The 20,680-nt window shown below is 41.4% G+C and overlaps 2 protein-coding genes across 2 annotated transcripts in view; both read left to right on the top strand.

The window, feature by feature from the left end:
- Nucleotides 1–12,813, top strand: part of xkrx (XK related, X-linked) — a 15,738-nt gene extending 2,925 nt beyond the window's left edge. The window contains exons 2-3 of the mRNA XM_022759820.1: nucleotides 9,765–10,024; nucleotides 10,973–12,813. Of these exons, the coding sequence (XP_022615541.1) occupies nucleotides 9,765–10,024; nucleotides 10,973–11,835 (1,123 nt within the window). The 3' untranslated portion in view covers nucleotides 11,836–12,813. The remainder of the gene's footprint in view (nucleotides 1–9,764; nucleotides 10,025–10,972) is intronic.
- Nucleotides 12,814–13,056: 243 nt separating this feature from the next.
- On the top strand, nucleotides 13,057–20,679 carry nox1 (NADPH oxidase 1). The gene is made up of 13 exons (XM_022759821.1): nucleotides 13,057–13,248; nucleotides 13,455–13,550; nucleotides 14,129–14,239; nucleotides 14,595–14,679; nucleotides 15,493–15,638; nucleotides 16,378–16,571; nucleotides 16,678–16,804; nucleotides 16,928–17,020; nucleotides 17,113–17,354; nucleotides 18,392–18,554; nucleotides 18,774–18,920; nucleotides 19,029–19,153; nucleotides 19,490–20,679. Exons 1-13 carry the CDS (start codon nucleotides 13,204–13,206, stop codon nucleotides 19,614–19,616), a joined length of 1,701 nt encoding a protein of 566 aa, XP_022615542.1. The 5' UTR covers nucleotides 13,057–13,203; the 3' UTR covers nucleotides 19,617–20,679.
- Nucleotide 20,680: the final 1 nt, after the last annotated feature.

A 20,680-nucleotide genomic window follows, 5' to 3' on the forward strand; every position in this document is an offset into this window, starting at 1 on the left:
CAAAATTACTGATGTCTGCTAAGCAATATAGACCTTCTGGTTCCAAGTTAACACATTCAGATGTTTGATTATCCTTGTTGGAATTTGAAGACATTGAGTTCTTGATTAAGGTAAGCATATGACAACGAGGCACATTGGGGCAATTTATTACATAACCCATTCGTGTAGAGGTGACTGAGGAGGGAAAGGCCGTTGCAGAGCGTGCCCTGTTTTCTCCAGCTTGGTGCTGGTTCAGTGGAAGATCCTACTCTCCCTATGCGAGGTTCTTCCAATGACCGCCCGGCTTGCACCGTGGCCATATCTCCAGCCCACAGTGGAGGATGAGCTACAATTGAGAGAAAGAGAAATGGATTATAAAGGCACACAGGTATAATACAAATACTGCTGTATGTAAAACAAAATAAAAACACACAAGAGGAATAAATTCAGAGTAAGGGAAACTATTGGTAGAGGTGCATACAGGAAAAGAACAAACACCAAAAAATGGTGTCAGGACCAGACAGGATGCATCATTTATTTTTCACCAACCCCATATATGTTGTTTTACCACCAGAGACAACACTGAGGACTAGATCACAGGTAAGTAGGTTGTGAAAGTATACCAACTTCTGTACACATCAAAAATTGGTTATTGGGAATGCTTACCAGATTTTCCTGTGATATTTTTAGATTGGAGGCTTGTCACTCTTTACCAGCCTCTACATGAAGAATCAGGGAATGGACAGGCCTCTGTCTGAGTCGCGGACATCCATCCATAGAAACAAGCATCAGGGAAAGTGACGCTCTGTTGAGTGACAAAGCCAGCAATGACATAAGTTGAGTTGGTTGGCACAGACCTCAATCCAAAACCAGCCCTGTTTCAGCCGCTCATGTTGGGCTAACCTTTCCTAAGAGCTCGTCCTTGCTGTTAGCCAAACCAGACTGAGGGCAGGTGTTTGTGGATGCTGCGAGATGGAGCCAATCAGGCGGGCAGCAGGAGGAGGACCACGTGTAGAGGAAGCAAACACCCAAACTGTCTCCAGAGTACTCCAAGTGCAGGGCTTGGGGAGATGGACACTGCTTGTCCACTTTGACTTCTTTAAGAGTCAGTGCCACTGTTGAAGCGCACAATTAGCTACATCAAGTCCACTCAATTGCCAGATTTGGTGAATTAAGTCTTCATGGTACATACTGTATACTATTAGTGTTTATTATGTTTTGCTTAGAAACATCGTTTCAGAAAAGTTGAATTAAACACTACAGTTTGTACAGAGCCAATATGATCGAATATGTTTATATTACTCGGTAGGTTGTATGCAAATCTATTTAGTCTGTTAAGTCTGTTATTTCTGTGAAAAACCATGTTTCTACCTCAAAACCATCTGTTTTTTCTGCCTTGTGACATTGCAGGTTTCTGGATACCCTAGTGTGTTTTTAGGCTGATTTTGAATGAATATGTAGAGAGCATTTTTCTCATTGAACAACAGCGATTGCTGTAATATGGTTATATTCCTTTAGGTTGGTTTCATGTCGACTCCCACTCATTTGCCTTGCATGCAGTTTTTATGAGTTTTGGCATACTTTGGTAGTGAGCTTGTGAGGATTTCTTACCTAACATTAAATAACTTTGCTAACTTTGATATCTGACATTCAACTTACTTAGCCTGTTGTCAGCAACTTCAGAGTTATGATACTTTCCCACACAGGATGTGAACTTTTTTATCTATCCTTTGTATATTTTTCATAATGAAAGTGGTAGAGTCTTACACTCAAGATGTATTGGCCAGGATAACAGCAAAACATGTGCGATTATGCACCGGTTTTATCGAAAATAATATTGAGTGTGTTTTTAATCCCTCCTGTGAACCTTTAGCCATAGGTGCCAACTTTACCAGAGGACTGCTCACCACTTTTCAGAGTGTGAGGCTTACCTGGTCTTTTGCACAGAGGGGAAGTAGAGGGGGAGCCGAAGGCCTGCTTATCATGTTGCATCTTATCTTTTTGTACTATCTTGCGGTGGTTGGGGTGAAACCACTCAGCTAAACAAAGTATAACCACACAATCCCAACAAACATACCATTATTTTTGGTGTTTGGTTTCTCACATTAGTACTGCTCCCTGAAGGCTTTGACAACAAGTGGGGACTGTTGCAACCAATTTCTCTTGCTTTTTACCCATCTCTCTCTGAACTCTCGAAGCATCTATAAGGGAGGGAAGGAAAAGGCAAAGTCAAAGATGACGAGACTATAAAGAAATCCTTGAGCTTATAATGTTTGTTAGGATATAATTTTCTTTTCTGGCGTGTTTCCCTGAAACTGTTGAAGTAGAAACACTGGATAAAACAAGAAACTTAAAAGCAAAAGTTAAGAAAGGGAACTTTCCTTAGCTGAGTGGCGACAATTTGGTTGTACAATTGCTTACTTTGGGCATGCCATGAGCTGTTGAGGGGGATTTGTAAACGAGGGGATTTAGCTCCTTAACTGACCACCCCTTTTTAACTCATCAGGTGGTTGGTACCCATGAGTGAGGCAAAATTGCCAAGTCGGCCAGATAGGATGCTGCCCTAGGAAATGAATAAAATTGATATTGGAAGTCGTAACCAAACAATTGTCTTAATGGGTTAGAAAGTTGGCCAAAGAAGCAAATAAAAATCACACACACGAAGGCTGCCCGATAATTAATGAATGTACTCACATCTGTGTGAAAAGGAGAGACAGGCTGATAAACCGTTCAACATTTTCCATCAATGACAAGCCAGTCCTCCTTCATTTTGTGACAGTCTGAGGGTGCACACCGGACACTGCACCTCTCCAGACAGGAGCACAACAATCCACCTACATGTTGAAAAGCACTATCTATTTAACAAATATACATAACCACACTTCTTATACTCACAGACCATATTCTTGCAGCCAGTGGTTGTGAGGAAATTTAACAAGCAGCAACCTGACTCGCATAGATAGCTGTCCTATGTAGTCACTGTTTTTAAGGAAACATTCTAAAGAATTTCAGTATTATGTTTCATTATTAAGTTTTTTAGTCAGCATATTGTTCATACACTTTTCCAGACACAGCTGCAACAGTTCCATCAACTAATGGAAATCTTCTTCCAATGCTTGTTTCCAGGACCTGACTGGTTTTCTTTAGGAGTACAGGACAGCTTTTTTCCAATCAGCTCATTAGGTAGTCACTCAAAACAGTTTGCAGGGCCTGTTTCATTGTGACAAAATCTGAAAGATGAAAAGAACATTTACCAGGGACGTTATATACTGTTTCGCAAGTTGCTGTTTTTTCTGCCTCAGCGTTGCCCACTGCTCACATTTGGACCACACAGTACCTTTCTGTTTTATGGTGAACAGTATAAGAATGATCTTTGTTTGGTTGAGGATCAGATGAAGATCTGACAGGCCAAAATCTTCCAAGCAGATTAGGCTGACAGAAACAGGGTTTTCCTCGATGTCTACTGACACCTGGACTGGGTGTGGCAGGCGAGCGCACAGCAGAAACTTGTGGAGCCAGGATGTAAGAGACTCAGAGTATTGGTGGTCTTTCTTGTTTGCCACAGAACTGCAAACATCCAAGATTCGTTCAACCTGTAAGGCAAAAAATTGGGGAGATGCCTGTTTTTTTTCTTTAACTTTCTCCCATCCTTATCCTCCAAAATCAAGGGCTGCAAGCTGCAAAAAATAAATATTAGTTAAATATTAGTCTCCAAGTCGACATCTTTCAAATAATATCATTTTATTTTTAGCTGCAGCCTTGATTTGAGGGATAAGATGGGAGAAAGTGTAAAGAAAAAACAGGATCTGTCCCCAATTTTTTGCTTACAGGTGAACGTTTGGATGTTTGCAGTCTGGTGGCAACCAAGAAACCACGCAAATATCTAGCTTAACATTGCCTGGCTCACAAGTTTCTGCTGTCTGCCCTGCCAACACCCATCCCCTGTGTAAGAGGAGCTGTGATCTTGAAGCAATCAAATGTTCAATTAACAGAAAAAATAAATTATTATTATAAAAAACATTTGCTACTATTTGAAAATTAAGCCAAAATAGTAAAAAAAAAAAAAAAGAAAAGAAAAAGCCAAATTTTACCTGATTCCTCTCTCTCAAATGAACATTTGGAGGTTTTTGACATTTGATCTGACAAATCAAGACATTTGAAAGCATCAGCTTCAGCCCAACAAAATTGTGATGGAAGTTTTTTCTCTATTTTTTTCATGATGATTTTTGCACTGAATGAGAATTTCAGATCGGCCAGTTATTAACCGAATCACACTCCATGTGGAAAGCCTGTTCACTGTGTAGAAGAGGATGAATGATTGATTGTAACAAACCCCCACATCATCAGAAGTGTAGAACAGATCTAGACTTCAAAACAGACAGCTATTCCTGTAATATTCCTGCTTTTAATTTGAAGTCTCCTCAAAGATGTGGTCACATCCTCTGGATCACAGTTGAATCCCCCTGCAGTCTAGACTCTAAAACCAGTCTGTCAAATGACACTGCAGAGCTGGCATCCACCCTAGTAACACATCCTTCACAATTATGGCATGTACGCCACTCCGTTGTTATGACCTCATCTGAGGATAATGGCACCCAAAGGCCTTAGTGCTGCAGACCAGTGAGGCGTGGCTGGATCAGGAGGAGTGAGGTCAAAAGAGGTTGTAGATGTTTCTGGAAAGGCTTCTAGAAAATAACAAAGCTGTATTTATTCCTGGAAATGCAAATCAGAAAATTTAAGAAAAGTAGAAAATTAGTGTAGGTCTCAAAAAGACAAGTCTGCATGGTCTATTTCAGGGAGGTGTTTGTTTGAATACTGCCAGCTTGCTCCTCAGCGTAGGTTGCTCTCAGCTGATAGACCTGTTTGGCGAAGCATGACTCATGTAGGAAGCCATAGGCGTAGACTCCTGCTTCAGACCTCTGAAATTCAAATCTACACCTGATACTTTCTCTCTGAACTTTGATTTGTCAACAGCCCGCCCTGAGGTGCTGCTCTGAATTTACAGTACCAGTGGCAGAGTTAACTGAAGGGTGTGTTGTTTTACATGGAAAGAAACTCAGCCTTGGCTTCAGGTGCAGGTTACTTGCAGGACAAAGTCTTGCTAAAAGGCTCAAACGATTTGTGGCTCAGCTTAAAATATAACAGTTGAATATATTTAAAAAAAACTGCTGTCAGAAATAGAAATAAAGATATAGATAAAAAGACATAAATAATGATCTAGGAGAGCTACAGAGGAAGCACAGGCCCTTTGTGATTCCTTTCAAAGGACAGGAAATTATCTTATCTTCATCTTTATGAGCAGTGAATCAAGACAGATAAAAGTCATTGTCTTCTCACAACTCAAGGCTCATGTGTGTCATTTCTGCTTTACCTGCTGTGATAACTGTCAGTAGAAATGAAACAACTACTACTATTACTATTAAACCACTGCATACCTCCTGGGACATAGGCCGTCAACAAAGGTTCTCCAAGTATCCTTGTTCTGAGCCGACCTCTCCAGCTGTTCCCAGGTGTGGCCAGTCCTCGTGGCATCCGCATTCACGTCTGGGCGCCATGTGTTTCATGGTTGGACTCTCTCTCTTTTCCCATGGCGGCTCCACTTGAGAGATTAGCTTATGATGTTTGAAGCAGGTTTACGGAGTGTATGTCCCGTCCATCTCCAGCGCTGTTTTAGAATCTCTTCTTCTGTTTGCTGTTGCTTAGTTAACACGCTACGCGTGTTGTTTTGACTCAAAGCAAAAGCGCCAAAACAACGCATGTAGACTGTTAACTTGTACGCTGGACCACTCCACAGATTCGAAGTTCCCACTATAACTGGACCAAGGTCATGGTATCGGGGTTAAGCCACAGGTGGGCTATATAATTATTTATTAGGCTATATTATTATTTATTAGAGAGAGAGCCAAACAAAGGAGTCAGGTAGAGGGTCTGCAGCTCTGGGGTCTAGTGTTGCCTGAAAGCAAAATCATCCTTTCAGTTTGTATATAGTTTTCCATGTCAGTGTGTGGTCTATAGCTTAGCACAGTTTGGATGAGAGGAACTTGCATAGGAGGCGAGGTCAGAAGATGAAGACATCAGAGGCTGTGTCCATCAAACTGCGAAAAGTAAAAATTTGGACTCTAGTTAAAGATAAAAGTAGAAGTCCTTCACTTTTATTCCACTGACAAATTTAAGAATAAAGACTATTTATCCTTTGGCTCTTAATTTTGTATGTTCTTACAGAATAATCACTGAATAGATTATGAGGGTTTTTTTTTTAGGTATGCACATATGACAGATGTTGGGTCAATCCATATCTCTTATTGGTCATTCCTTCTCTATGTGATTAAGTTGCTCTTAAAAGTGCCTTTTACACTTTGCTGTAACCAGGAGGAAGTAATTTATTAAACGTCTTATTTTTCGCAGTCAGTGAAGAACTGTTTTGCTCTTAATTTGGCATTTGAAAGTTTAAGTGTAATTATTATCAAGCGACTTACTCCTCTAACATTTTAGAGCAACTTTTCTACTGATCTGATGATGAATAATCGCATTCATGCTCAATCACCTGCCCCAATGTTCATTCTTTAAAATAAAAGCCTCAGTGATATGTAATTCTATATTTTGATTAATTTTGAAAAACTTTCATTCTGTTGGGTGTAATCCTTAATATCCAGTATCTAGTAGCATGAAATAAAAGGCAAACTAAACTGGAGCAGCGAGGAAGCTGCTGAGAGACTACGTACATCAGATAAATAAATCTAATGAGGAGTGCAGCACACTGAGGAGTGCAGACACATAGTAGAAGAAGTGACGACAAACTAAATCCAGCTTTGATTTTTTTTTCCCAACGCTGACAAATATAAGAAAAAGAATCTAATGTAATCAAACGCAAGTAGGCTAAAATGGCCTATTTCTGAAGTATATTTTTATATTGCTTCAGTTAATGTATCAGTGATATTTTTTACACACTGCCCAGAACATGTGCTTCCTGTTTCTGTACCGCAGCCATCTCAGATCTACTCTTCAGATCTCTGGAGCTTTCTTACCCTTCAGAGCATTTTTAAGTCGAGAGAAGTCTGATGAAGAGTTGAATAGCTTTGAAGTCCACAGGTTTGCTTCAGTTTGTTAAAGGAGCCTGGATGCAGCAAGCAAAAAAATAAAAAATAAAAACTACAAAATGCCAACCAAGGATTGACCTGCTGAAAAATGTGAGCACCTAAAACCAAAAGCAGCTGCATCTGTCAGCCCCGCACACTGGTTTATGATCCTGCACACGTCTCCCTCCACCTAACAAAGCTTTGCTCAGGCCAGTGATTTAAAGCAGCCATGACAATGAAACAGCTTTTAATATAATGAGCCTATGCCACAATATTTGCTGCGTCATCTTTGTGCAGTCATCATCTGTCACACTGAGCTGTAATGTGTCTGATGCATGCTTTTATTGCAGCCAGGTAGATTGTTAGGAGACTACAGTTAATTTTGTTCTGTTCTGCTGCTCTGGTTTGTTTCCAGCTCATCTTATTCTGTGCAGCGCTGCTGTAAACAAATCACCTCTGCTCCCTCTCGGCTCAGATGGGAGTTTTCCTGTGTGACTTAGGGATGGTGTAATTGCTGATCCTGTGGCTCCACAGCCAAACATCCTATGTCTGCGATCAAAAGGGAAACTTTAACTCATATTTAAAAAAGAAATTTTTTAAGAGCTTTTGTTTTAGTTGTGTGTTGTGTTTTCAGTTGGAGTCTACCAAAAGGAAATGTGAAAGGCAGTCAATGTGGAAACGTGAAAGGGGGTGGGGGGTGGAGGGGTTATCTGGTGCAGGGTGGACCTTGTCTTGACTTGTCTCTTTAAGTACAAGATCCTGCTCCCAAAGCAGGGACAGAAACTATAAAATTACTCTGTCAGCTTGGACCGGTCTTGGCACGCAGAGCTTCTTGTTTTCTGTTTTCTTAACTCTCCGCAGTCTGATGAGGCCGTGTTGGAGAGTGTGATGAGCCTCATGTGGTAATCCCAAGAGACCAAAACAGGATGATCTTGCTAAAGAGCTGTCGAAAGAATTTCCTGAATGCTCTGCTGCCTTTTTGAGAATATCAGCATTTGAGTTGTCACAGGAGTTAAAGACAGTTCTTCTTGGGTCACGTATGTGTCACCGTACTGTTGTAACATCACACTGAGGCAACAGATAACAGGTTTAGACTGCAAATACAGAGCAGCAGCCCCTCGTGTTTCCCTTTATGGAAGTGAGCATATTGATTCTCTTGGCTAATGCATTCACCAGTCTTGCTGTTTTCTTTTTTCTCCCCTAAGTGAAGTTCAGTCTGCCTCTCAGTTGCTTTACAGAATCTTAAGTGCACACTGGCTCCAGTTCAGCGTCCTCATACTTCGTCCTCAGCCCATTGTGCTACCAGATTTCCAGGGAAAGATCTCAGTAAATTTTTGACTTCTGTTACTCCATTGTAAACCTTTGTGTTGCCCTCATGTGCCTGTGACTATCAGTCTGGGAATGAATACACTGTAAGTGTGTGTGTGTGTGTGTGTGTGTGTGTGTGTGTGTGTGTGTGTGTGTGTGTGTGTGTGTGTGTGTGTGTGTGTGGAGATAAGAGCCTGTTTGCAAATAATGACAAGATTTCCATTGCCACCCTCTAAATATTTGAGCCAAACATAGTTCAGGGACCAGTGTAGAAGCACGGCCCTGTGAGTCAGAACTACAGTAAGTAGCAGCTGAAGCAACAGTGTGTGAAACTGCCTGACTGCTGACTCTGCAGGGTCAGGCATAGCACATACTTGAACCCTGCAGAAATACATTTATTTGGGATTCCAGAGCGTCTATGTTTAATGTCCAAAGTTGGAGGTTTTGGAGAGAAAAGATAACATTCCAGCACAGTGATGTGAGATTTAGTGCAGCAGGGGGAATCCTCAGAGGGCTGGGTTTGTGTGCAGATGTGCAGCACTGTGAGTTTCAGGTCACGCATTATTCAGGGATTATAATGGCTGACATTTTGTTGTTGGCAGGTGCAAACCTTGCACTTCCAGTTTAGTCAGTTTCCTTGTTGCAGCTTGATTTGGTTGGTAATATTTTGTTTATTTGGTTCTGAAATGATTTTAATAACTATTGGTCCTCCAGTACTGTTCAGTTTTAACTGTAGAAACAATTCAATTTGCCATAAATCCCCAATATTTGTATAAGATTGAAACACTTCCCTCTTTGTGGTTCTTGAACAGAACCTTTTTTCAACTGTGAAGGTGGAAAAACATGTTTCCACCCTGTGTGAATAGTGTGGGTTTTCCCCCCTGCGACTGAACACAGAGAGCATTTACCTTGCAAACGTTAAAAAGAACCACACCCAGAGATTTTCACTTCATCCATTCAGGTCATAGGAATCCGTGATTTCTTTCTTCTGACTGCCCTCTGGTGGAGCCTCATTACTGAGCTTGTGTTTGTGTAGCTGTAATTACAAAGACAAGTCTGTTTATGTTGGATTACTCACATGAGAAAAAGTTTTCTTAGATTAATGTTGTGTCTAAGAAAAATAATCAAAAACGTCATTTTAAATTCCTAGACTGAAAACAAGCTCCAACAACAAACTGCTGATATTCTACACTTGATACTTTGCTTTATTCTACTTTGTTTGCTCTGTCGACTATAATGTTCTTGCATATTCACTTTGATTTATGATTATATGTTGATGTTCAAAACAAGACCCTAATGTCCAAGTGTGGTGTCCTGTAACTTTAACATAACATTGCACTGCCCTCTGTTGGTGTGAAAATATTCCTCCACTCTTGCCTCACTCTGCTCTCACCTCCTCAGGTGTTTCGAGGCTCTGGTGGTCTATTTCAAGGCGGGTAAAAAGGAGGAGCCGTATGTCACCATCTCCAGGAAGATCAGTCTGAAGAAGGGACAGAAGACACCCATGGAGTTGGAGATTGGCCAGTCGGAGCGCAACCTGGCCACTCACAGGAACGCCTTCAAACGCACCGCAGTCATTCAGGCTTTTCTGGGCTCCACGCCTCAGCTGACGCTCCAGCTCTACGCCACCATCCAGGAGAAATATTTCCTCCCTGTGAGATGTAAGAATGATCGATAGGTTAATGCTGCTGTTCCATTATATTTGTACATTAAAAAATCACCACTTCACTGTGTTTATATTCTTGGCATGGGTAAAATACAAAATGAATTAAAAGATTAAATTCTGTGAGGTTAGCAGCTCTTAAAGACAGTGACTCATCATTTTGAATGAACACTGTACAAATAAAATTAAATGTCACAGCCAGTTTTATAGTGTATGTAAATGCAGTGAAGTAAGTGTAAGATTATAACTTCATAAAACTCATAACTCTTTTCTTTTCAATATTTCTCTTCACAAGTATCAAGAAGGCAGTGTCTGTCGAGTTGCATTTTGTTTTTGAAGATATCAGATAAAACTGAGATTGAGATCTGTGGAAGAGAGCTGTGTCATGTCAAACTGAAACACTAGGAAAAGTCGATGGATGCAGCATAGGATAGCCAGGAGGAGGTTATACTGTCTAAATGCATGAAGATATTTTTTCATAATTACTTTTCCTTACTAAGTTTTTACATTTCATTGTCTTGAACTGAATTATGAGAAATTTATTTTGACTTTGAATGGAGTTTTCTAACTCAAGCTCCTTAAAGTGAGTGTGTGTAACTTTTGAAAGAGAAAATAACAAATTTTTCCTCTTAGAAATAAAAAATAATTGATAAGCATTAAAACACATTTGCTCAATTCAGTTTTGCTGCTACAGTCTTACTGGTGTCTTATGTTAGTAAACTTTAGATGGATATTGTATATAGGAGATCAGACCTCAGTCAGGTCACTGACTTCCTGTGGGACTGTGGGACCTCTGTTTTAGCGCTCACCTGCTCTAACCTATAACTTGTGGCCACTGTTCAGCAGAAGTTACAAATTTAAAAACTTTAGACATTTTTTAAAGTGCAGTGATGTGCTGCTTTTAATATAATGAAGGTTAACAGGTGACCTGTGTCTGTATTCACAGTGGCTTTGATGGTCATCACCCTGATCTCCATCATATACGGCGCTCTGGTCTGCAGCGTTCTGGCCATCCAGATCAGATACGACGACTACAAGGTGCGGCTGCGTCCTTTGGCCTACCTGTGCATGATCGTGTGGAGAGGTTTGGAGATCGCCACCCGGATCACCACTCTGGTTCTCTTCAGCACAGCGCTCACACACTGGGTGATCCTCGTCGGCGTGGCTAACCTGCTCTTTTTCTTCTTCCTCCCCTGGGCTGAGTTTTGGGCCAAGAAAGGCTCGCTGACTGAGAACGTGGAGAAAAACTTCTCTAAGCTGGGCACCACGGTGGTGCTGTGTATGTTCACACTGCTCTACGCCTGCATCAACGTTTTCTGCTGGTCGGCGGTGCAGCTAGACTTCTCCCATCGGGAGCTCATCGAGAGGAAGCAGCGCTGGGACCACCTGGCCATCTACTACTGCGGACGCTTTGTTGAGAACTTCATCCTCATCACGCTCTGGTACTTTTTCAAGTCGGACTTCTACGAATATGTGTGCGCCCCGCTGCTGTGCGTCCAGCTGCTGGTCTGCTACAGCCTGGCCGTGCTCTTCATGCTGCTCTTCTACCAGTTCTGCCACCCCTGCAGACGCCTCTTCAAGTACAACGTCCACGACTGCCTGCATTGCGTCTGCTGTCGTAAAGGGACTGGGGGAGGAAGGGGGAGGCGAGGGAAGCCGCCGACCTCGTACTCCACTGCTGCCACCATGGTGCTAGCACCAGAGGAGCCGCTGGAGCTCCTGGACTCCCAAAACTCTCATCACCCCAACAGCAGTCAGCTGGGTGAGCGAGAGACCGCTATTGTTGACGACATAATGGAAGCAGCCTGAGAGCGGCTTTCTGAGGAATTACAAAAAACTCAAGCTCTCTAATGTAGAAATGCATCGTGGGAATAGTGAGACATGATGCTGGTTCTGCAGGGTGCCCAGAAACCAGGTGATTTTATGTTTGTGAGTAAATGAGGTGATGTGTTAGAGAACAAACGTTTGCCCCTTTTCTCTCAAGTGCACTGAACTTCACGTGAGAGGGATTCAGGTTAACTCCTGATGTCCTCATTCAGGATGGTTACGTACACTTAGGGCAACACGAGGCCCCGGTGTGCCAAAGAATGTAGCATGTTGAGATATGCAGCGATGCACAAAGGCCGCCTTGAGAGAGCAGCAGTGGGTCAGGTACAGGACTGAGCCAGGTGTGTGGGAAACGTGCCAAGTGCGTCCGAAGTGCCCAAAAAGACTGACGACTGACCGGGACAACCCCAGTTTACTTCCTCTCATGGTTTTCACACTATGAAAGCCCCCCCCCCCTCCCTTTTGCACACTTCTGCATCTGCACTACATAGACTTAAAAAACAAACACAGAGCAGGAGGTCAAGAAAAGGTAAGAAGAAGAATTTATCTTCCTCATACCCAACTGCATAAACCTGCTGTGATGAATGATGCCTTGTGTTGTTCACTATCCAGACTGGTTGCCTTGATTTAAAATAAATAAATAGATAAAAAAATAAATAAAAAAACAGTTTTTAGTTTTACAAAAACACGTGAAAAAAGTCAGTGAAAATATTCTGCTGAAAGACTTACAAAACCTTTAGGGACTTTCAGGTGTGTATCCTTAAAAAAAACAAAAAAACAATAAACCTACATTTGTTGATGCATTAACAACAGTAGTTACACTGAATGAGCTTCTGTTTTATGTTTGTGCTTTCACGTTCTGCTTATTTTTTATGTTTTGTCTCGTAATGTTTTGTCACAGTTGGTTCAGTGCCTTGACTGCTGCTGTATTACTTGAAACTTAAATAAAATAATCTGATGACTAAACACGTATTCCTGCCTTCCCTTATTCATGAAAAAGAAAACATGACTACACTACATTACAGAAACAATAAAACTTTATATAACCTACTTGTGACGTCACCAGCAGAGTAAAATTTCCTCTATGTTGCAACAGATACTTCCTCATTCCTGACGTTCACACATTTTTTTTTCTCCCAGTCTCAGTTTGTCCAGCAGAGGAATGTGGTTATTCAACTAAGGGATTGCAACTTGTCCCCCACACTTCCTCCACAAGGCGACTGCTGCAAGGTTAGTTTCTCACCTGTGCAGGAGGGAGGAGTCCTGACAGGAAAGTATAAAGTAAAAACAAAAGTCCAAGCAGACTGAGGATGCAGGGAAGCTGCTGCGAGTAAAGATAACGCGCTCAACATGGGGAACTGGATTATCAATCATGGACTTACATCCTTCATACTGGTGAGTTCCTCATATTTACGCTCCAGGAATTCCGTCTTTGAAATCGCATTAACGGTGATAAGAATGAGAATTTACGCACAGCTTTTGTGCGCAAAATGCCCGAGTGTCCAAAAAAATAAAAACGCCATCTAGGATACAAATGCATTTTCCTATGAAAGTCTGCGATAGTTTTGTATTGGAGACATTGATCGTGGCTGTGTTTGCAGGTGGTCTGGATGGGCATCAACATCTTTCTTTTCGTCTGGTTTTACTTCTTCTACGATTTGGGGCCGCAGTTTTTCTACACCCGTCATCTGTTAGGGGTGAGTGGAGAGAACCTCAGCAGCTCCCCGGAGAGCAGGTGTCACATGTGTCACATGTCTTCATTATTTTTCAGTACCAGTACAACGATTTAAAGATTCGCCATTACAAGTGAAAATACAGCACTACAGAAGAACTAGCAAAATGTAGATAAAGTATCAAAAGGTAAAGGACCATTCTGCTGAGAAGTGTCTCATATGAATGAACTGTTATTGTAGATGACATTATTAGATTGTTCATACTTTGTAGTATGAGTAATATACCTGTTGTAGCTGGTCACAGTTTTCTCTAGTATTTGCTTCTGCAGTCACCTTTACTTTGGACCTTTAACAGTCATTTAAATAAAACCATATGGAAATCTGTTTATGGTGGAAGAGCAACAACTCATCTGAAATGTTACAATGTCAAAGGGTAAAAGTAAATTAAAGTAACTAATAACTTGCTATCAGATAAATATAAATGTGCCTGTGTAAAAATAGTGGAGTAGAGGTATAAAGGACAATAAAAAAATGATGTAGTAGTATCAAGTAAATGTACTCAGGTAAGTCAGACTCATGAATAAATGTGTGTTTTGTTTCAGTCGGCCTTGGCGTGGGCCAGAGCTCCTGCTGCCGTCCTCAACTTCAACTGCCTGCTGATCCTCCTCCCGGTGTGCAGGAACCTGCTTTCTCTGATCCGAGGCTCCTTCATGGTAACGTTGCAATAATTGGGCTACATGTCATAGCAGGGCGAGGTGAACTCTCATTGTCTTTAACGCGTGAGTGTTTTTCGTGATGACGCACAACTAGTTTGGCTGCTGCACATCCGGGAAACGTATATGTGATAATTTCACGCCCACCCACCTTACCAAATGTTTCATTTAATGTTATCGTTTATTTTTTCCGGCATTTTTGTGGAGCCAGTGTGTGTGACAGGCTCTGTAAAATGGCTCTTTGAGCAATATTGTTTAAAACAAAGAGGAGTATCACCAGGTCGGATTGGTATCTGGAAAATTTCCTTTGCAAAATATTTTACCGTCCATTTACTTCTTTTCTTTTTCTTTGCAGTGTTGTGGAAGAACAATGAGGAAACAGCTGGATAAAAACCTGAGTTTTCACAAGCTGGTGGCGTACATGATAGGGCTGATGACAGGTGAGCCGGTGCATGCACCGCTTGGAGGCATTTCAACAAGAGGTTTAGGTTTACCTGTGTACTTCAGCTCTCTTAACAAACACACAGCAATAGAAATGAAGCCACCTCACAGAACATTGTTTTTATGCATCGTTAACATTTAAGCTTGTAATGTAGCTCATTTTTGTGCTTCTTGTTTTACCAGTGTCATAGTTGGACATTTTAGACAATGTCAAATTGAATCATTGTCCCCAAGAGATACGTTTCTTCATAAAGGAAAAAAAAAAGAGAGAGGGAAGGAGAAAGTAAACAAATGCAACACAATTCACAGGCTTTCTTCCCTGGTACATTTAGTGCTCAGTTCTGGTGCATTTTCCCACCTGTGCAAACCTTACCTATAGCTTATCAGCGTTGCCCAGATAGTTTACTCAGGGGGTGATACAGAATAGTTGAAAAAAATTATCTTTCTACCTTCCCACCCACGCTCCTCCATCAGCACGTTGACAGACAAACACAGACAAGTCAAAGTGTTCAGAAGAGTCATGCTAACATGTTGACAAGGGGAGAGGGAGGCAAACAAAGTCCAAAATAAATATTGACCTAAGGTCTGTTTAAAAGTGTTCTCTGCATTTCTTTTCAAAGATAAGAGAAAATAACGGCAGCGACTGCAAACAGTTTAAATCCATGGTTTTTAGAACAAAGAGATTTCTTTCTTTTTACTGGTCAGAAGACAATTTTATACAGTTTTCAGTCAAGTCCAAATGACCGGTATTTGTGTGTTTTAATAACCACGTGAAACCTACAGTAATGTGTCTCCTCTCTGTGCTCTGACAGCCGTTCACATGATTGCCCATTTGTTGAACGTGGAGTGGTACAACAACAGCAGACAAGGAGTTTATGACAAACTCAGCACTGCTCTGTCCAACCTGGAGGACACAGACAGCACCACCTACCTGAACCCAATCCGCAAAACAGACATCGTAAGTCATCGGCTCATCATAATGAAACTATCGCAGTGAAATCAGATAAATTCCCAAATGTGGAGATTCAAAATTAGAATCCACTTGTATCTCCTGTTTCTGGGATTTTCTTGCTTTTTCTGTCTTGTTATTAGGTCAGCTGAACGATGATATAGTCATCTCCGAGTTTAGTCAATTTGCCAGTGTTTTTAGACTGTGTCTGAGCGTCCAAACTTCACATTTATGTAGTTTTTAACATGGCAAAAACTGTATTTATCTCACACAAAATGTAAACTCTCAATCTGGAAAAACAAGCTATAAATACAAACTATCCGTCAGACAAATGTGATGGAGTAAAATTACATTTTTATCCCCTGTTTAAAATGTGGTGGAATTAAAGTAGAAAGTATCCCAAGGTGGAAATACTCTGAAGAGAGAATGATTTCATTTAAAACCAGAAATTTCAACCTCATGGTGGTGCTGGATAAAAAGTCAGGAGATCACCAAAGTCAGTGAGATTAATCCTCTGGGGATGATGAATGTCTGAGCCAATTCATCCGATAGTTGTTGAGATATTTCAGTCTGGACCAAAGTGGTGGACCAACCAACTCACTGATGGACAGTCCCATCCTGAAATCCATTAACTTGGCTCATATAAATAAATCTATCTTCTCTCTCCTCTTGTTCTTGTAAACAAAAGCTCATGTGTCCAAATTGTCCTTCTCCTCTTCTTCTTCTTCTTCTTCTTCTTATGTCTCAGGATCCGCAACAGATCCCAACATACTTTGTCTTCACCACCATCGCCGGGCTGACGGGTGTCATCATCACTCTGGCCCTCATCCTCATCATCACCTCCTCCATGGAGGTCATCAGACGCAGCTACTTTGAAGTCTTCTGGTACACGCACCATCTCTTCATCATCTTCTTCGCCGGTCTCGTCTTTCACGGCGCCGGGTAAGGGAGGAGGACTCTGTGTTTGTCTCTTTGTAAGAGGGCGCGGTTGTTGTTGTTGTTGTTGTTATTATTGCAAGCTGGTTTTACTCGTGTGTCTCACCTGCAGACGCATTGTGAGGAGTCAACAGACAACAGACCCGGTGCACAACGTCACCTTTTGTAAAGACCGCAGTGATGAATGGGGACGGATTCCTGAGTGTCCCATCCCTCAGTTTGCCGGAGGGTTCCCACAGGTTTGTCTTTTTCAACTTCAAATGACTTAATCACTACAACTGCTAGAACAGTAGAAGCTTCATCAGTGAATTGTCAGTAATTTCATCACACTTTCTCTTGTTTCTTTTTGGTTTATTTTATAGACGTGGATGTGGGTGATTGGTCCAATGATCCTGTATCTTTGTGAACGTCTGGTGCGCTTCATTCGTTACATGCAGAGAGTCACATACAGGAAGGTACGTTTGATTCCCGATTTAACCTGCTGGCTTCTGAGTCGCTCGGCAAGGCGAGGTTACAGTCACTAAATCGGTTTTGCATCACTTTCAAGATCGTGATGCGGCCGTCCAAAGTGCTGGAGCTGCAGCTGGTAAAGAGCGGTTTCAAGATGGAGGTGGGTCAGTACGTCTTCCTCAACTGCCCGGCCATCTCTCAGCTGGAGTGGCACCCGTTCACCATGACCTCTGCTCCCGAGGAAGACTTCTTCAGCGTCCACATCCGCTCGGCCGGGGACTGGACTGACAAACTCATCGACATCGTGCAGAAGCTACCAGAGGGAGCGCAGGGACCAAAGTAAGTACTTCCTTAAGAAAGAAAAGAAAAATCTGAAAAACAATCTTTTAATTTTGCAGGCTCCGTGGTGGAAATCAACATTCTTTAGAGGCAGTTTGGTCCTTTTGTGCAGCTTTTAAGAGAATTTGATCCGCATTTTGTCAAAAAGAATCCATTTGGTTGATCTGAAATCATCATGAACCACATGCCCCACAGAAATTGCCAGAAGCTTCAACAAATGTCCTGCAGGGCCCCACTATTGCAAAGCTACACGAACACATTACTATAACACAAATAAAACCAACAAAGTTAAAAGTATAAATAATCAAAAACCAAAATACTGGAGAACACATGGAAAGGAAACATTTGTAAAAACCATGCTATGTTCCAGTGTTTCCAATGATACTCATATGATTTGAAATGTAATCACCAAACAACATTACACTCAGGCCTCCACCATCTGTGTGGTTATTAAAGTCAAAAATAAATCCACGCTGCCCCACTTAAAAACCAACAAAACAAACGGCGGGGAGAGGATCTGATTCCTCCTGGCTGTCTGACTTGTGTAACTTTTAAGGGGTTTAAACTGTTTAATCTACCAACCCCTCTTGGTTATGACAGTTATTTTGAGGTCCTGCACAGATGCACAGTTTTGATCACTGGCGATTCAGGAGTATGAATAATCATATTGACCATGTCACATCAGTATGGGTATTTAAAGGACTTGTTATCCATGTTGGCTTAAAAGCTGAGAATGAAAGAACCTGATATGGTTGAAAGCTCCAGAACAGCAACTTAATGGACCTCCTGGTTAGATTATTGCATAATAGTTTGAACTTTGCATTTAAGGATGTGCTGCGTGAACAAGCCCTGGCTGTAAATGTTCCCAAACTGCATACTTGACCCAATTGAAGATAAACAGTAATCAAAAGTTTTCTTAGCTGCTGTGTTCCAAGGTCAACACTGAGCTCATCTGTGCCCGTAACTTCTTCATGTTTTGGATGTCGTCCGTAGTTCATTTGCCCTGATAGCACAGTCTATTCATTGTCTTTGTTCAGAATGGGAGTGGATGGGCCCTTTGGCACAGCCAGCGAGGACGTATTCGACTATGAGGTCAGCATGCTGGTCGGTGCTGGTATCGGAGTCACTCCCTTTGCCTCCATCCTCAAATCCATCTGGTACAAGTTCAAAGAATCCAACCCTAAACTGCGCACCAGGAAGGTAACAACCCAAACGCTTTCATCGTGTCACCATGATCCTGCTTTTCACTTTTAAACCCATGTATCCATTTCACCATGACATGCTATTGTCTCTGAAATACAAAGTACTGTGTGTCTTCTGAATGCACCCATGTCAGAGGAGGAGCCAGCAGCAGCTTTGCCAACTCTTTTGTAAGAGAGAACATTGTTTGACACTCCTGCATCTGCTTCCTGGTTACAGATCTACTTCTACTGGCTTTGCCGGGAAACACACGCCTTTGAGTGGTTTGCCGACCTCCTGCAGGTGCTGGAGAAAGAAATGGAGGAGAGAGGCATGGGGGATTTCCTCACTTACAAACTCTATCTGACCGGATGGGATCAGAGCACTGTGAGTGTGTGAATCACTCCTCAAGTCCAGATAAACAGTGTGAGGTCATTTCAGCCTAAACTCAGCCGCGTTTTCTCCTTTTGTTTTTGCCTCCATATTTCGTCACAGGCTCATCATGTGAGGGTTCGCTTCGATCAGGACACAGATGCGGTCACTGGGCTCAAACAGAAAACTCACTATGGCAGACCCATCTGGGACAAGGAGTTCGAACAAGTCCGCAAAGAGAACCCCACGTAGGATAAAAACCTATTTTTAGAACATTTAATTAATTAATTAATTAATTAATAAAATTCCCGTAGTAGAAAGTCACTAAATACATTTACTCAAGCTCTGTAATTAAGTACAATACTGAGTTGACCTTAATTGTGTGTTTCCTTTTTGAGCAACTTAAAGACAGCACATTATTTCTCTCTGAAATAGTGCAGTAGAAGTGTAAAGCAGCAGAAAATAGCACAACGCTTGAGTAATTCTACTCTAGTTACTTTCCATCACTGCTTGCGATGCGCATTTCACATTAAAACTTTAGCCTCTGAAATCTAACTCTTTTTCTTCTCTTTTCATGCCCTCAGGTCTGTGGTGGGAACTTTCCTATGCGGCCCTGAAGCTCTAGGAAAAGTCTTGGAGAAGAAATGCGTCAAATACTCCGACGTGGATCCTCGGAAGACCAAGTTTTACTTCAACAAGGAGAACTTCTGAGCAGAGAACCCGCAAGTGGGATTTTTTGAAGAGGAAGTTGTTTTTTGTTTTTTTAATTCCATTCACTGTGGGTTAACTATGACAAAGCTACCTGACAACCTGAGGCACTAGCTGGGTGTGTTTTGACACACTATTCTGCACACTGATGAAAAGGCATAGCATGTTTCTATTTCTGTATTACTCAGGGACCAACCTCTTTTTCCATCTTAAACCTTGATAAAAACATGATTCATGACTTACATGCTCAATTAGGCCTGTAAACTCATTGTATCATTAACTTTCTTGTGAAGCCCTTGTAGTTCCTAATGGTCTCACACTTGAACAAGATTATAAGGAAGAATTTTACTGATAAGGAGGAATCAGGACCTCAAGGGTTTTTTTGTCACTGCTGTACATTTGTTAGTTCATCATGTGGAAAACTACCTTTTTTGCACAAAGAAAGATTAACAGTTAAATGAGCTGCTTTCAGGTACATATGGTAAATTACAGTTGACTACTACAGCAGCTAACATTTACCTCCACTGTTGAATAATCTGCCTGTGATTTTCTTGTGAATGTAAAAAAAACAAAACAAATGAAAACTACCCATCAGTTTCTTTTGTCTGTAAAAATGTCTTGTTTTATCCAACCATGAGTCCAAAGCCCACAAAGATTGAGTTGACTTTCCTGTAAGTCAAAGAAAAGCAGCAAATCATCGCATTTAAAGCTGGAACCAGTGAATTTCTATCTATTTGTTTTCTTGCAAAAATGACAAATAATTAAATGAGTGATGATAAATTATTTCCCATCAATCAACCAAGTTGTGAGTGTGAGCAATTTGTCACGCTCTTTTTCCATTTAAGCTTTTCTGGGTAAGCAAATGTTTTTTGAACACGATTTGTTATAACCTGTTAAACTGGCTGCTATTTCCTCATCTGAATGATAGACTGTCAGTCACGTAGCCTGGTTCCAATCATCCTTCTAAGACTAGGAGCAGCTTGGTAATTGACATTATTTCACAATCTACTGTTTTTAATAGAATTTTCTTGTATATATTCCCAACTCTTTTTGAATAAATGATGAAT

This window comes from Seriola dumerili, unplaced genomic scaffold (assembly GCF_002260705.1).
Source record: "Seriola dumerili isolate Sdu_G_001 unplaced genomic scaffold, Sdu_1.0 BDQW01000331.1, whole genome shotgun sequence".
Taxonomy (NCBI): Eukaryota; Metazoa; Chordata; class Actinopteri; order Carangiformes; family Carangidae; genus Seriola; species Seriola dumerili.

What these genes read in the sequence shown, in the direction of transcription:
- nox1 (XM_022759821.1), top strand. Translation starts at nt 13,204, where the DNA reads ATGGGGAACTGGATTATCAATCATGGACTTACATCCTTCATACTG. An exon ending in CTCGTCTTTCACGGCGCCGG is followed by an intron (nt 16,572 to 16,677) that starts GTAAGGGAGGAG and finishes TCTCACCTGCAG; the next exon opens with ACGCATTGTGAGGAGTCAAC. An exon ending in CCGGATGGGATCAGAGCACT is followed by an intron (nt 18,921 to 19,028) that starts GTGAGTGTGTGA and finishes ATTTCGTCACAG; the next exon opens with GCTCATCATGTGAGGGTTCG.